Below are 14,904 nucleotides of genomic sequence, written 5' to 3' on the forward strand. Positions count from 1 at the left end.
AGGAATTTTTAAATTTTGCCTTAAAATTTTCATTCCAATTTCAAATATTTTAAAATAGTTTTTTCTTTGTAGACAGTAAGTAGATGAATAGATAATTTGACAGATTGCTCAAAGAAAATTAACTAGCAAATTTATTATAAATTCAAATAAATACTACAGAATTTTCTAACCTTTTGTTTTTAACATTACAGTTCCAGGAATTCAACTCTAAGAATGGTTTTGATCCTTTTCTAAGGAATATAAACCACAAAATGTCAGTCGGAAAAAGGAAAGAGCAAGATATGTACAAATGTAGAAATATTTTAAGTGCAGAGGTTATAGAGCATGAAGACCAAGATCCTCCTTACCCAACATATTCAAAAACTGCAAGACCTACTAATAAAACCTGGCCTCATGATCCTGGCATCACCACAGCAAAGACTTTAGACACAAAGACTAAGCTAAAGTTAGCCCATGATCCCGATTTCATCACAATAAAGACTTTAGACACTAAGAAAAAGTTAAAAGAAAGACTACCAAATGTATCTCTACCTAATTTTGAAGGAGAATCATCAATGACTGGAAATGTAAATACATGTCGCTTCTCAAAATCATTAAATCTTACTTCTCACCTAGAAAGTTTAAAACAATCAATTATGCTCAAGTCAATTTTAAGTAAAAATCTGCAAGACCTTTCAGATAAATTATTTTCTAAACCAGAGTCTTCTGTGGACACTGAAGCAAGAAAGGAAAGTCGTAGTTCTCCACTTCCGAGTGTTTATGATGAGCCACCAAGTAGTTTGGAAAACAAAGTATTTGAAAAAGTTAAAGATTTAAATAGCTGGGTTTCAGAAAAAGATATTTTAAGTTCAAAGTCTCTTTTAAGACAAATAATTAAAGATATTCCTGCAGATTCACTTTCAGAAGGTGGACCAAGAAATTCTCCAGTGGTAGAAAGGGCACTTGTCTCTGAAAAACACTTGGAAGCTGGTGAGATTGATTTTCCAATAAAAAATGATTTCAAAAAGAATCATTCAAAAATTGAACTGTCTAGCTCTAAACCAGATGTAAGTGACAGTGCACATGATTATGTTATAAAGCAAATATTCACTGCACCTGTCTTCTCAGAGTTGGAAGTGGGAGTGAAAGAATTAAGTGAGACATCAGTAAATTTGCAGAATCAATTACCCACAGCTTGGGAGAGTATATCTTCAAATATTCTACTTCAATATGAAGAAAACAATGATGAAATAGAATTGCCACAGGCCAAATCTGTTATAAGCCAGATAATACAAGCATTTCCTATAGATAGACTTTTGGAATCTGGGATAATCAAAGTGATAGAATTAGATAAAGAATATCAGAAGAGATCTGTGATGGCTTCAGAGACCGTCTTTGCTGGAGAAGAGCCAAAGTATTCCACAGAGGATTATTTGGAAACCCAAAGCAGTACAGAACCTCTTTCAGAGCAGAATACACTCATCATTCCCAAAGAAACCACTTCTTTGAATAGAGTTGAATATGTGGATGAAGGTCAAAATTTATCCCTACAACATTCAAAATATCCGTCAGCACCAGATAAAAAAACAGATATGCCAAATAATAGTCAGAGGTTTGATAGAGAAGAAAATGATCTAAATTCTACTTTAGAAAATTTAACTAACTCATTAATGGGTAAACTTAATGATTCAGATGTAATAATGTTAAAATCCTTCTTAAAACATGTGTTTAATATTTTTTTCAAATATAATCAGTTTGATAGAAGACAACCAGAAAAAGAATTAGAAAGACTAATTCAGCATCCTGTTCCAAATAATACAGAAGACCTTGAAGAAATCAAAGAGAATTTTGATAAAGCAGATAAATTAGACAGAAAACCTATTTTGAGTCCAAAACTGCGTATATTTCTAGAAGAACTCTCAGAGTCAGAAATAAAAAATTTAAAATCTGAACTAAGTAAACATATCCAACATTACCTTGTAGAAAGACTTTCAGAATCTGGACACATCACCAAAGAAGACTTACCAAAAATCTATCAAAATCTGTATTTGATGAATGAGAAAGTGGAGCCAAAAGGGCAAAATATTTTTCTGGAAAAATATTCAGAAACTGTAAAAGAAATCATGTCTTTTGTAAATAATTTTAATCATCATTTCATAGATAAACATTTGGAAATAAAGCTAAGATCTTTTTTAAATGAAATTCTCCAAAACTATTTCCTAAAAAACCTTTCTGAAAGCAGTTTATTTAAAGAGACAGAATCTGAGACTGTCCACTCAAACATGTCTTCTCTAAGAACTAAAAGTGCCTCCATATCTTTTCATGAGTTAAGACAAGACATTTCAAGGGGGAGTTTTGGGAAAAGACTTGACTTAAAGATGAAATATCCTTTAAATAAATCTCTACAAAACTATCTTATAACTTTAACAGAAAATGAACTTTTAAATCTAAAAGCCAATTTAAGCAAACACCTCCAGAGCCTTTTTATAGAAAAACTTTCAAAGTCAGGACTACTCACAGAAAGACAATTAGAGGGGATCAACCAACATATAAATTTGATCAATTCTAGTACTATACCATTAAAATGTATAAAGCCAGATTTATCTTTTAGAAATGAAAATCAACTTATGGAAGAGAATTCAGAAAAGCAAAATAAATATTCAAAAATTATTCAAAAAACAACTTTACAAAAAGTTCCTAAAGATAGACTTACTGAAACGGAACTGACCAAAAAGGAAGAAAGGGAATATTTTTCCTTACAGCATATTAAGGAAAATCCATCAATAATTGAGGAACAGAAAAGATACTATCCTGAAGAAGGAGCCCAAACCCTGAGATTAATTAAACTACAACCTTCTTTCATCAAAAATACCCAAGTGATTCCCTTAAATAAGTCATCAGAAAGACTTACAGATATAGTGCTTAAGAAACACAGGAAAGAATATGGTTTTATCCAGCTTCCTCGAGCAGAAAATTATGATTTTAAAACGGATATTCAAGACCCACATAGTTGGAGTGGCAAATCAAAAACAAGTCAGTCAAATGTTTGCTTTGAAAGGACACTAAAAACAAAGCCCCTTGAAAAAAAAGAGCATAATATGTGTAAGTTGATAGCACAGGAAAAACCTGAAGCTGTACTGTCACTTTATCCAAGAATTCCTAATTGCAAAATGCCAAGTGAAAATGAAGACTATGTATACAAATACACTTTTCCTTCCAGGCAGAGTAGCACTTTAACTCATTTCAATTTAGAGGCTGGGGAGAAATCAAAGTTAGAAGACCAGTATATTCGGAGATTGAAAGGAAATAATAATAATAATAAAAAACAACATTTAGTAACATTTGCACAATACAAAAAAATACATACTCTTTCTGTAAGAGAAGATGGAATTTGTGATGAAAAATATGCCAAGTTCCCTGAATCACAGTCTTTAAAATACAAAATTGTGGAAGCTCAGAAAAACTCAAAACCATCCCTCTTCCCAGAAGTATTAAAGACAGAAAATCTAAAGCCCAAGGTCCGAAAAGAAAGAGACCGTGTCAACAAACAAAAGAAGTCATTTAGCAAGATACTACCAACCACACTGCCCACCACAAGAATTCTAAGGAAATCTGTTCCAAGAACATTGCTTCACTGGACTGCAAGAAGAACTATACATGTAATACTGTTTTTCTAAGTCTTCTAGTTTTGTATTTAGCAAAGTTTGTAAATAATGTACTTTAGGGTATATATGTCTGTATGCAAGTATGTGTGTAACCTTTGTTGCCCCAAGATATACGGACTGTCAAATTTTTAAAAATTCTTCTGACATTCAAATTCACCTCACCCAATTCAAAACGCAGTCACAAAGTCAGGGGACTGGTAACACATTTAGTGCCTTTGTGTAAAATAGATAAAGGCCACTCCCTCTGGAGCACGAATTAGAAAAAGACACCCTGCTTCTTCTGAGCAGACACTGTAGACTGAGACACCCTGGAGCAAGAGCACATTGCTCTGTCCATGGAAAACTGATTTCAGCCACAACTCACCCCTCAGCCAGGGGCTCCATGCAGGCACAACCGATACAATTATTGGCAGTGGCTGTATACTATGGAAACATAGCTGGGATTTTGTTTTCATGCAGATATAAATATATAATTCTCAGATTGCTAAGTTATATTTGTTTCAGTAAACAAAGATATGTGCCAGTTATTCTGATAAGCATTAGATATGCAATTTTTTCAAATTTATATATATGCATTTATAATCTACTGGACTATGGATGAAAAAATTTTAATTTAACTTCTATTACCATTGCCCCTCTTGTATATCATGTGCTAAGAAACTTGGAATTCAAACCTATTTATAATATTAACATAAAACAATTAGGAAGGTAAACCTGCTGCCAGACTTTATGCGAACCATTCTAAAGCAAAGTTAAAATCTAGGAATGGAAGGACTTACTTTAATTTTCTGGACTACTGCTCTTCTCCGTTAGTGTATATAAATAGGTATGACCCACAACTGAGAGAACTCGTAAATCCCAAAATAGTATTACATTGATAGTTTGATGTGCATAATCCTTTGAATGAGAAAATAGGTCTAATTTAGAACAGTTGCTTTTTTTTTTTTTTCTTAGAACAGTTGCTTTGAATTTGCTTTCATAGTAAAGCAAATTTAGCTTTAGTAAGCAGTAAAATTAGTAGCAGGGGAAATATTATCAATGCAGCTTATACTCTTAACTTTGGATTTCTCTTTCCTATTAAATTTGGTAATTTAGTATTGACTGTGTGTGTACACACTTAGTGGATACGTGTGTGTATCAACTATGACAAGGAAGTAGAAGATGGGCTCATAGTTTTGGGAAAGGAAAGACTTTCTGAAGTTCCTTTACACAAATTGAATCTTTAATATCATTTTTCCAAACAAAACAATAAGTAGTGTTTATATCATATAATATGAGATCATATAGGATCTCAGAAACTTTATCCTAAGAGTGGGCAGGAGAGATGGAGTTATCTTTATTTTTCTCTGTTAAACCAGCAGTCCCTAAACTTTCCTCTCCAGTAGAGTTGAGAAAATTGAGTGGTAGGAGAGCATTTTTTTCAGATCATTGGAAAGACTTGCTCATCTGATTCTTTTCTAAAATCCAAGAATCTCCCAAAGGAGTCAAAATAGAAGATCAGAAATTGAATTGTAGGACCATCCAGAAAAGTAACCAGTTGTGTGGGTCTGCATGCCCTTCGGCTGGTACTCCAGCAATCAGTTATTTCATCTGTAAAGCAAGAATTATATATTACCAAAGTAGCAGAAATTCCCTTAAATGTGGCTTACCTAATTGTTCCACATACATAAGAGGGGAAGAGGAAGAATGTTTCCTTGCCTTCTTCAAATCCAGGCAAAAATAAAGTAGGTAGAATTTGTTTTTAGACTCTTTATACCCCTTTTTTTGTAAATCTTTCTTGCTGCACTAATTTTTAGTCCTGTACAACCTCTGTCTACCCTCCAATTCTATTAATTCATTCTCACCTTCTCTCTAAATCAGGATAGCTTATTGCTTTGGTGTGGTCATCTCTGCAAAGAGTTAAGGGACAAGATGCTCAGACTGCATGGGAAACTAGTTCATACTAGCGTAGGAATGACTAATAGCTCCATACCTTGTTAGGGATAATTGTAGGTTATTATATGTTTATTATAAAAGAGAGTCATATTATGTAAATTTTTAAAAAAGAAAAGGAAAACAAAGCCCATAATCCTATCACCCTAACCCAATGATAATTTTAAAAAAATAATTTTGGTGTATATCTTTCTAGTTATTTTCCTAAATGTTTTACTTCTTTACTCAGAATGTACATAAAAATTTTTATTACTTTAAACAATATAACTATGTCCTTGGATGCCAGGATCTCTATGTGTGCGTGAAGGTGCATTAAAGAAGATGTTTATTAACTTTTAAAGAATGAAACTCTGGATGATATAACATATCAGTTCATGATTTATATTTGGGGTTGGAGAAAATATATTTTGGAGAAGAATTATAGAATAGGCTAACTGCCTTGGTCTAGGAGTCTGATTCCTAAGGACAGCTCCCCTAAATTTTTCTGGTTTCCAGCTTCGTATCTTCTATCGCTTCTAAAATACAAGATCCTTTGAAACATTGGCCTTTTTTTTTTTTTAAAGCATGGTTTCTTTTTTCTTTTTCTTTTTTTTTTTTTTAATTCATTCATGAGAGACAGAGAGAGAGAGGCAGAGACACAGGCAGAGGGAGAAGCAGGCTCCATGCAGGAAGCCTGACGAGGGACTCAATCCCAGTCTTCCAGGATCACACCCTGGGCTGAAGGTGGTGCTAAAGCGCTGAGACACCTTGGCTGCCCCAAAAGCATGGTTTCTGTAATAGGATCTAATAGGAGGCATTGGGTTTAGGATCTGAATTTGGGGACTGCCTATAAAATATTTGTTGCCTTTGTTTTTTCTCTTTAACTGTTGATATTACAAACTTCAGTTCTTGGAAATTTGAATGTATTTTTAAGAAAACTAACTCACCAACCTGAATTTTTATTTTAATATTTAGGATTGTTCGGATAGATTTGAGGATATACCTGTGACCCCATTTAAGCATGCTGAACAAGCAAAATCAAGAACAAAGCTTTTAGGAAAAAGCTCAGATGATAGCCATAATCAGTTAAAACACTTCACAAGACCGAATACTGCTCCAGAGGTTAACAAACGGCGAGAGAGCTACAATGGAAAATGTACAAGTCCTCGAATGGTTTCAGCAGGCTTAGTGTACGTCAATGATGCAATCCCAAATTATGAAATCCATAAAATGCGGCAAAAAAAAAGATTAAGAGAGAATATTGAAAAGTGTTCGCTCATTTGTGATATTATCCAAATGTTAAAAGTTCAGAACGATATATAAGGCCAACAGTCAATTTCTCCAATTAACAAAATGGTTTGGAGATATGTCCTTTTGTGTGATAGAAATCAACCAAATTTCATCTTGTTAGAACCATTTTGTTTAAATTAAAATGAAAAAGAAGCACTTTTGATGTAAATGTGTTTTTGTTTATGAACCTTAGGGAACAGACCAAGAAATACATATTCAGTTCATATTTGTTAAGTTTTATTTTCCAGCTTTTCTCTCTTTTTACTGTATAACAATATCCTATCAGTTGATAGTCCTCTGATTTCCCAAATCTTTGTTAGTCTCTAAATTATTTCTGTCTACCCAGTGTTCAGGGTCTTTATTTGCAGTTATTTATGTTTAGCCTTTTTTTATGAATATACTTATTTTTGGCTCTAAGTATATTTCCAGATTCAACAGTATGTAATTTTCTGGGCTTAGGGAACATCCACTAATTTTAATATCATCTGCTATTACAACTTTTGCACTATAAATAAATATAAGAACAGATTTAATACTATTTCCTGAGGCACCTCCTATGGTGAACCGACTCTTCTAATTTACTCAGAAAACTATGAAAGGACCTCTTTAATAGCATGAAACTTAGGAAATCACATTAAACTGTAGAAACAGGGACGCCAGGGTGGCTCAGCAGTTTAGCACCTGCCTTCATGCCCAGGGCGTGATCCCAGGGTTCTGGGTTCAAGTCCCACATCAGGTTCCCTGCATGGAGCCTGCTTCTCCCTCTGCCTGTGTCTCTGCCTCTCTTTCTCTCTCTGTGTCTCTCATTAATAAATAAATAAAAATTTTAAACTGTAGAAACTGCATAAAAATTAGCAAGATCAACATAGGATTTATTTTTATTTATTATTTGAGAGAGACTTCTGAGAATTGGTTCTACCCCCCTCTTTTTTTAAATTCAAGTATAATTAACATGCAGTTTTATATTAGTTTCAGGTATACAATATAGTGATTCAACAATTCTATACATTACTAAGTGTCCATCAAGGTAAGTGTACCTTTAATCCCCTTCACCTGTTTCACCCATCCCCCTCTAGTTACATTTGTTCTCTATATTTAAGAGTCTGGTTTTTTTGTCTTTTTTTTTTGTTCATTTGTTTTTAAAATTCTACATGAGTGAAATCATATGGTATTTGTCTCTCTGACTTATTTCCCTTAGCATTATACCTTGTAGATCCATTCATCTTGTGGCAAGTAGCAATATTTCTTTCTTTTTTTATTGCTGAGTAATATTCCTATGTGTGTGTGTGATGTCTATCCATTCATCTAGCAATGCACACTTGAGCTGCTGCCATATCTTGACTATTGTAAATAATGCTCTAATAAACATAAGGATGCATATATCTTTTCATATTAGTGTTTTTGTATCCTTTGGGTAAATATCCAATAGTAGAATTACTGGATCATATGGTAATTCTATTTTTAATTTTTTGAAAAACTGCCAGACTGTTTTCCACAGTGGCTGCATCGGTTTGTATTCCGGCAAACAGTGCATGAGGGGTATTTTTGCTCCACATCCTCACTAACACTTGTTATTTCTTATGTTTTTTATTTTATCCATTCTGACAGGTGTTAGGTAATTTCTCATTGTGGTTTTGATTTGCACTTCCCTGATGATGAGGGATGTCAAACATCTTTTCACGTGTGTATCTTCTTTGGAAAAAGGTCTATTCATCTCCTCTGCCCATTTTTAAATTGGATTATTTGTTTCTTTTGGGAGGTTGAGCTGTATAAATTCTTCATATATTTTGGATATTAATGCTTTATTAGATATATAATTTGTAAATATCTTCTCACATTCAATAGGCTGTTTTTGTTTTGCTGATGGTTTCCTTTGCTATTCAAAACTTTGTATTTTGGTATAGTCCCAATAGTTTAATTTTTTTCCCTAGCCATAGTAGACATACTAGAAAAATGTTTCTATAGCTGGTGTCAAAGAAATTATTGCCTATGTTTTCTTCCAGGAATTTGGTTTCAGTTCTTACAGTTAGGTATTTAACCCATTTTGATTTTTTTGTACAGTGTAAGAAAGTGGACCAGTTTCATTCTTTTACATATAGCTTTCCAGTTTCCCGACCCCATTTGTTGAATAAATTTTTTTCTCTCATCGAATATTCTTGCCTCCTTTGTTATAGATTAGTTGACCTTAAAACCATGGGTTTATTTCTGGGCCCTCTATTCTGTTCCATTGATCCTTTTTTTTTCTTTTAAAATTTAAATTCAAGTTCATTCACATATAGTGTAGTATTTGTTTCAGGGGTAGAATTTAATGACTCATCAGTTAATATAACACCCAGTGCTCATTACATCAAGTGCCCTCCTTAATGCCTGACACTCAATTACCCCACCTCTCACCCCTATGTTTAAGTCTTTTCTGGTTTGCCTCCCTCTCTGTCTTTATCTTGTTTTTACTTCCCTTCCTCTATGTTCATCTGTTTTGATGGAATTCCACATATGAGTGAAACCATATGGTATTTGTCTTTCTTGGACTCATTTCACTTAGCATAATACATTCTGGTTGCATCCATGTCATTGCAAATGGCAAGATTCCATTCTTTTTGATAGCTGAACAATAGTCTGTGTGTGTGTGTGTGTGTGTGTGTGTGTGTGTGTGTGTTGAACATTGGGGCTATTTCCATGTTTTGGCTCTCACTGGTATATATGTCTGTTTTGTGGCCATCACCATACTGTTTTGGTTATTACAGTTTTGTAGTATACATTGAAATCTGGGTTTGTGATACCTCCTGTTTTGTTTTTATTTTTTCAAGATTGCCTTGGCTATACAAGGTCTTCTCTGGTTCCATATAAATTTTAGGATTATTTGTTGTAGTTTTGTGAAAAATGCTATTGGTATTTTGATAGGAATTGCATTAAATCTGTAGATTGCATTGGATAGTATGAACATTTAAACAATATTGGTTCTCCCAGTCAATGAACAAGGAATATCTTTCAATTTGTTTATGTCATCTTCAGTTTCTTTCATTGATGTTTTATAGTTTTCAGAGTAGAGATCTTTCATCTCCTTGGTTAAGTATATTTCTAGGTATTTGGTTCTTTTTGGTGCAGTTGTAAGTGAAATTGTTTCCTTAATTTTTATTTTTGCTATTTTATTATTAGTGTATAGAGATGTAACTGATTTCTGATATTAATTTTGTATCTTGCAATCTTACTGAATTCATTAGTCTGTTTTAGCAGTTTTTTTGTGGAGTCTTTAGAGTTTTCTATATATAGTATCATGTCATCTGAAAAGAGTGAAAGTATTACTTCTATACCAATTCGGATGCCTTTTATTTCTTATTGTTGTGTGGTTGCTGTGGCTAGGATATCCAGTACTGTGTTGAATAAAAGTGATGAGAATGGACATCCTTATCTAGTTCCTGACCTTAAAGGGAAAGTTCTCAGCGTTAAGTATGATATTAGCTGTGGGCTTTTCATATATGGCCCTTATTATGTTGAAATATGTTTCTCTAAGCTTGATTCATTGACAATTTTTATGATTGGATGTTGTAGTTTTTCAAATGCTTTTTCTGCATGTATTGAAGTGATCATGTTTTTTTTCTTTTTTAGATTTTTTTTATTTATTCATGATAGACACAGAGAGAGAGAGAGAGAGAGAGAGAGAGAGAGAGAGGTGGGGGCAGACACACAGGCAGAGGGAGAAGCAGGCTCCATGCAGGGAGCCCGACGCGGGACTCGATCCTGGGACTCCAGGACCGCGCCCCGGGCCAAAGGCAGGTGCTAAACTGCTGAGCCACCCAGGGATCCCCAGATCATATGGTTTTTATCCTTTTTCTTGTTAATGTGATGTGTCATGTTGATTAATTTTCAAATTTTGAACCACCTTTGTGTCCCAGAAATAAATCCCATTTGATTGTGGTGAATGATTTTCTTAAATGTATTATTGTATTCCATTTGCTAATATTTTGCTAAGGATTTTTATATCTATGGTTATCAGAGAAATAGGGTTTTGGGTTTTTTTCCATACAGTCTTTATCTGGTTTTGGTATCAGGGTGATGTTGGCCTCATAGAATGAATTTGGAAGTTTTCCTTGCTCTTTTTTTTTGGAATAGTTTAAGAATAGATATTAACTTTTCTTTAAATGTTTGGTAGAATTCCCTGTGAAGCCATCTGGTCCTTGTCTTTTGTTTGTTGAGAGGTTTTTGATTAGTGATTCAATTTCATTGCTAGTAATTACAGTGTTCAGATTTTCTATACCTTCCCAATACAGTTTTGTAAATTTATATGGTTCTACGACTTTGTTTCTTCTAGGTTGTCCAATTTGTTGGCATATTATTTTTCATAATATTCTCTTATAATCCTTTGTATTTCTGTACTGTTGGTTGTTTTTTTTTAAGATTTTATTTATTCATTTATGAGAAAGAGAGAAAGAGAGAGAGAGAGAGATGCAGAGATACAGGCAGAGGGAGAAGCAGGCTCCATGCAGGGAGCCTGATGCAGGACTCGATCCTGGGACTTCAGGATCATGTCCTGGGCCGAAGGCAGGCTCCAAACCACTGAGCCACCCAGAGATCCCCTGTACTGTTGGTTGTTATTTGTCCTCCTTCATTTCTGATTCTGAGTTCTTTCTCTGTCTCTCTCTTTTTCTTTTGACAAGTCTGGCTAAAGGTTATCAATTTTTTTGACTTTATGAAGAACCAGCACCTGGTTTCATCAACCTATTGTATTGGTTTATTTTTTATTTTTATTTCATATATTTTTATTCTAATCTTATTTTTTTCCTTCCAGTAGCTTCTGCTTTTGTTTGTTCTTCCTTTTCTAAGTCCTTTAGGTATAAGGTTAGGTTGTTTGGGATTTTTCTTACGTCTTCAGGTAGGCCTATATTGCAATAGCCTTCCCTTTTAGAATGCCTTTTGCTGTATCCCAAAGATTTTGAACCATTGTTTTCATTTGTCTCCATGTATATATTCATTTCCTCTTTGATTTCTTTGTTGACTCATTCATTGCTTAGTAGCATGTTAATTAACCTCCATGTATTTGTGTTCTTTCCAGATTTTTTTCTTGTGGTTGATTTCTACTTTCATAGCATTGTTGTCAGACGTATGATATGTGATTTCAGTCTTTTAGTCTTTTATAATATGTTCAGACTGTGGCCTAATGTGATCTATTCTGGAGACTGTTCCATATGCACTTGCAAAAGAATGTCTTAGGATGAAATGTTCAGAATGTATCTGTTAGATCCATCTCATCCAATGTGTCATTCAACTCAGTTGATTTCTTGTTTTCTGTTTGGATGATCTCTCCATTGCTTAAAAGGGATGTTTTAGTCCCCTACTATTATTGTATTACTGTCTATTTCTTCCTTTATGTCTGTTAATAGTTGCTTTATGTATTTGGGTGCTCCTATGTTGGGTACACAAACGTTTATAATCATATCTTCTTGTTGGATTGTTCTCTTTATGATTATGTAATGTTCTTCTTTCTTGTTACAGTCTTTTTAAAGTCTGTTCTGTCTGATATAATATTGTGACCCCAGCTTTCTTTTCACTTCATTTGCATGATAAATGTTTTCCACCTCTTCACTTTCAATCTGCATATGTCTTTAGCTCTGAAATGATCTCTTGTAGATAGGAGCACAAGATGGATCTTTTTTTAATCCAGTCACTGTGTTTTGATTGCAGCATTTGGCCCATTTTCTTTCAAAGTAATTATTGTCATTTTGTTACTTGTTTTATGATTGTTTTTTGTAGTTCTGTCTTCTGTTGCTCTCTTTTTCAGTTTGATGGCTTTTTTTGTGATATGCTTGGGTTCCTTTCTGTTTATTTTTTTGCTTATCTATTATAGGTTTTTGATTTGTGGTTACCAGTAGGTTTATATTTAATATCCTATTCATATAGCAGTCTATATTAAGTTGATAGTCACTTAAGTTTGAACCCATACTAAAAGCACTAAATGTTTACTCCCCTCATGCATGTTTTATATATATGGTGGAATATATTACATCCTTTTTTTTTTTAAATTTATTTATGATAGTCACAGAGAGAGAGAGGCAGAGACATAGGCAGAGGGAGAAGCAGGCTCCATGCAGGGAGCCCGACGTGGGACTCGATCCCGGGTCTCCAGGATCGCGCCCTGGGCCGAAGGCAGGCGCCAAACCGGTGCGCCACCCAGAGATCCCCATATTACATCCTTTTATTTTGTGAATCCCTGACCAGTTTTTATGGATGTAATTGATATTACTGCTTTCGTGCTTTAATCTCTGTATTTTTTAAATTTTTATTCCAGTATAGTTAATTTGCAGTGGTATTTTCATTTCAGGTATACAATATAGTGATTCAACAGTTCCATATATTATTTAGTGTTCATCAAGATTAGTGTACTTCTATTCCCCTTCACCTTTTTCACTCCTCTTCCCACCCACCTCCTCCCACTACTTCCCGTTTGGTATTTGTCTTTCTTCTCTATAGTTGAAAGATTGTTTTTAGTTTGTCTTGCTCTATTTTTCCCCTTTGTTGTTTCTTAAATGACACATATGAGTGAAATTATATGGTATTAGTCTTTCTCTGACTGGCTTATTTTGCTTAGCATTATATTCTCTAGCTTCATCCATGTTATTGCAAATGACATGATTTCATTCTTTTTTATGGCTGAATACTATTGTGTTTATTTACTATACCTTCTTTATCCATTCATCTATTAGTGGACACTTGAGCTGTTTCCATAATTTAGCTACTGTAAATACTACTACAATAAACATAGGAGGGTATGTATTCCTTTGAATTAGTGTTTTTGTATTCTTTGATTAAACTACCTAGAATTATGATTGATATTGCATTCTACTTTAATTTTTTGAGGAACTTCTGTACTGCCTTCCACAGTGGCTACACTGGTTTGCATTCCCACCAGTGGTGTACTAGAGTTCCTATTTGTCCATGTCCTTGCCAACACTTATTATTTCTTGCGTTTTTTATTTTAGTCATTCTGATAGGTGTGAGGTGACATCTCATTGTAGTTTTGATTTGCATTTCCCTGATGATGAGTGATGTTGAGCATCTATACATGTATCTGTTGGCCCTTTGGATGTTTTCCTTAGAGAAATGTCTATTCATATCTTCTGTCCATTTTTAGTTGGATTATTGGTTTTGAGATATATTGTATCAGTTCTCTATATATTTTATTTTTTTAAAGGTAGATTATTTATTTATTTATTTATTTATTTATTTATTTATTTATTTATTTATTTATTATTTATGATAGAGAGAGAGAAAGAGAGAGAGAGAGACAGGCAGAGACACAGGAGGAGGGAGAAGCAGGCTCCATGCCAGGAGCCCGACCTGGGACTCGATCCCAGGACTCCAGGATCGCACCCTGGGCCAAAGGCAGGTGCCAAACTGCTGAGCCACCCAGGGATCCCCAGTTCTCTATATATTTTAGACACTAACCCTTTATTGCCTGTGTCATTTGTAAATACCTTCTCCTATTCATTGTTGTTTTTTAATTTTGTTGATTGTTTCCTTTGCTGTGCAGAGCTTTTTAGTTTGGTGTAGTCCAAATAGTTTATTTTTTGCTTTTATTTTCCTTGCCTCAGGAGACATATCTAGAAAGATATTGTTACTGCAATGTCAGGGAAATTATTGCCTGTGCTCCCTTCTAAAATTTTTATGTTTTCAGGTCTCAGATTTAGGTGTTTAATCCATTTTGAGTTTACTTTTGTGTATGGTGTAAGAAAGTGGTCCAGTTTCATTGTTTACATGTAGCTGTCCAGTTTCCCCAACACTATTTCTTGTAGAGACTATCATTCTCCCATTGCATATCCTTCCTCCATTGTCAAAGATTAACTGACCATATAATCATGAGTTTATTTCTGGACTATTTTGTTCCATTGATCTGTCTATTTTTTGCTAGTACCATGTGTTCTGATATCCCCAGTTTTGTTGTTCTTTTTCAAGATTGTGTTGGTTATTTAGGGTCTTTTGTGGTTCCATACAAATTTGAGGATTGTTTGTTCTAGTTCTATGAAAATTGTTGCTGGCATTTTGAAAGGCATTACATCTGTAAATT

The 14,904-nt window shown here is 34.0% G+C and overlaps 1 protein-coding gene across 17 annotated transcripts in view; it reads left to right on the plus strand.

Annotated features, from left to right (window-relative positions):
- C2CD6 (C2 calcium dependent domain containing 6) overlaps positions 1 to 14,904 on the plus strand; it is a 131,482-nt gene that overhangs the window by 103,117 nt on the left and 13,461 nt on the right. For 13 of the 17 annotated variants that reach the window (XM_072813302.1, XM_072813303.1, XM_072813300.1 and 10 more), the window contains 2 exons: positions 192 to 3,638; positions 6,531 to 7,001. In XM_072813302.1, the coding sequence (XP_072669403.1) occupies positions 192 to 3,638; positions 6,531 to 6,878 (3,795 nt within the window). In that variant the 3' untranslated portion in view covers positions 6,879 to 7,001. Of the gene's footprint in view, positions 1 to 191; positions 3,639 to 6,530; positions 7,002 to 7,814; positions 7,873 to 14,904 lie in introns of those variants that run through there. The other 4 variants (XR_012025080.1, XR_012025081.1, XR_012025082.1 and 1 more) reach the window with 2 other exon arrangements.

Source organism: Canis lupus, chromosome 36, assembly GCF_048164855.1.
Source record: "Canis lupus baileyi chromosome 36, mCanLup2.hap1, whole genome shotgun sequence".
In the NCBI taxonomy this organism is placed as follows: Eukaryota; Metazoa; Chordata; class Mammalia; order Carnivora; family Canidae; genus Canis; species Canis lupus.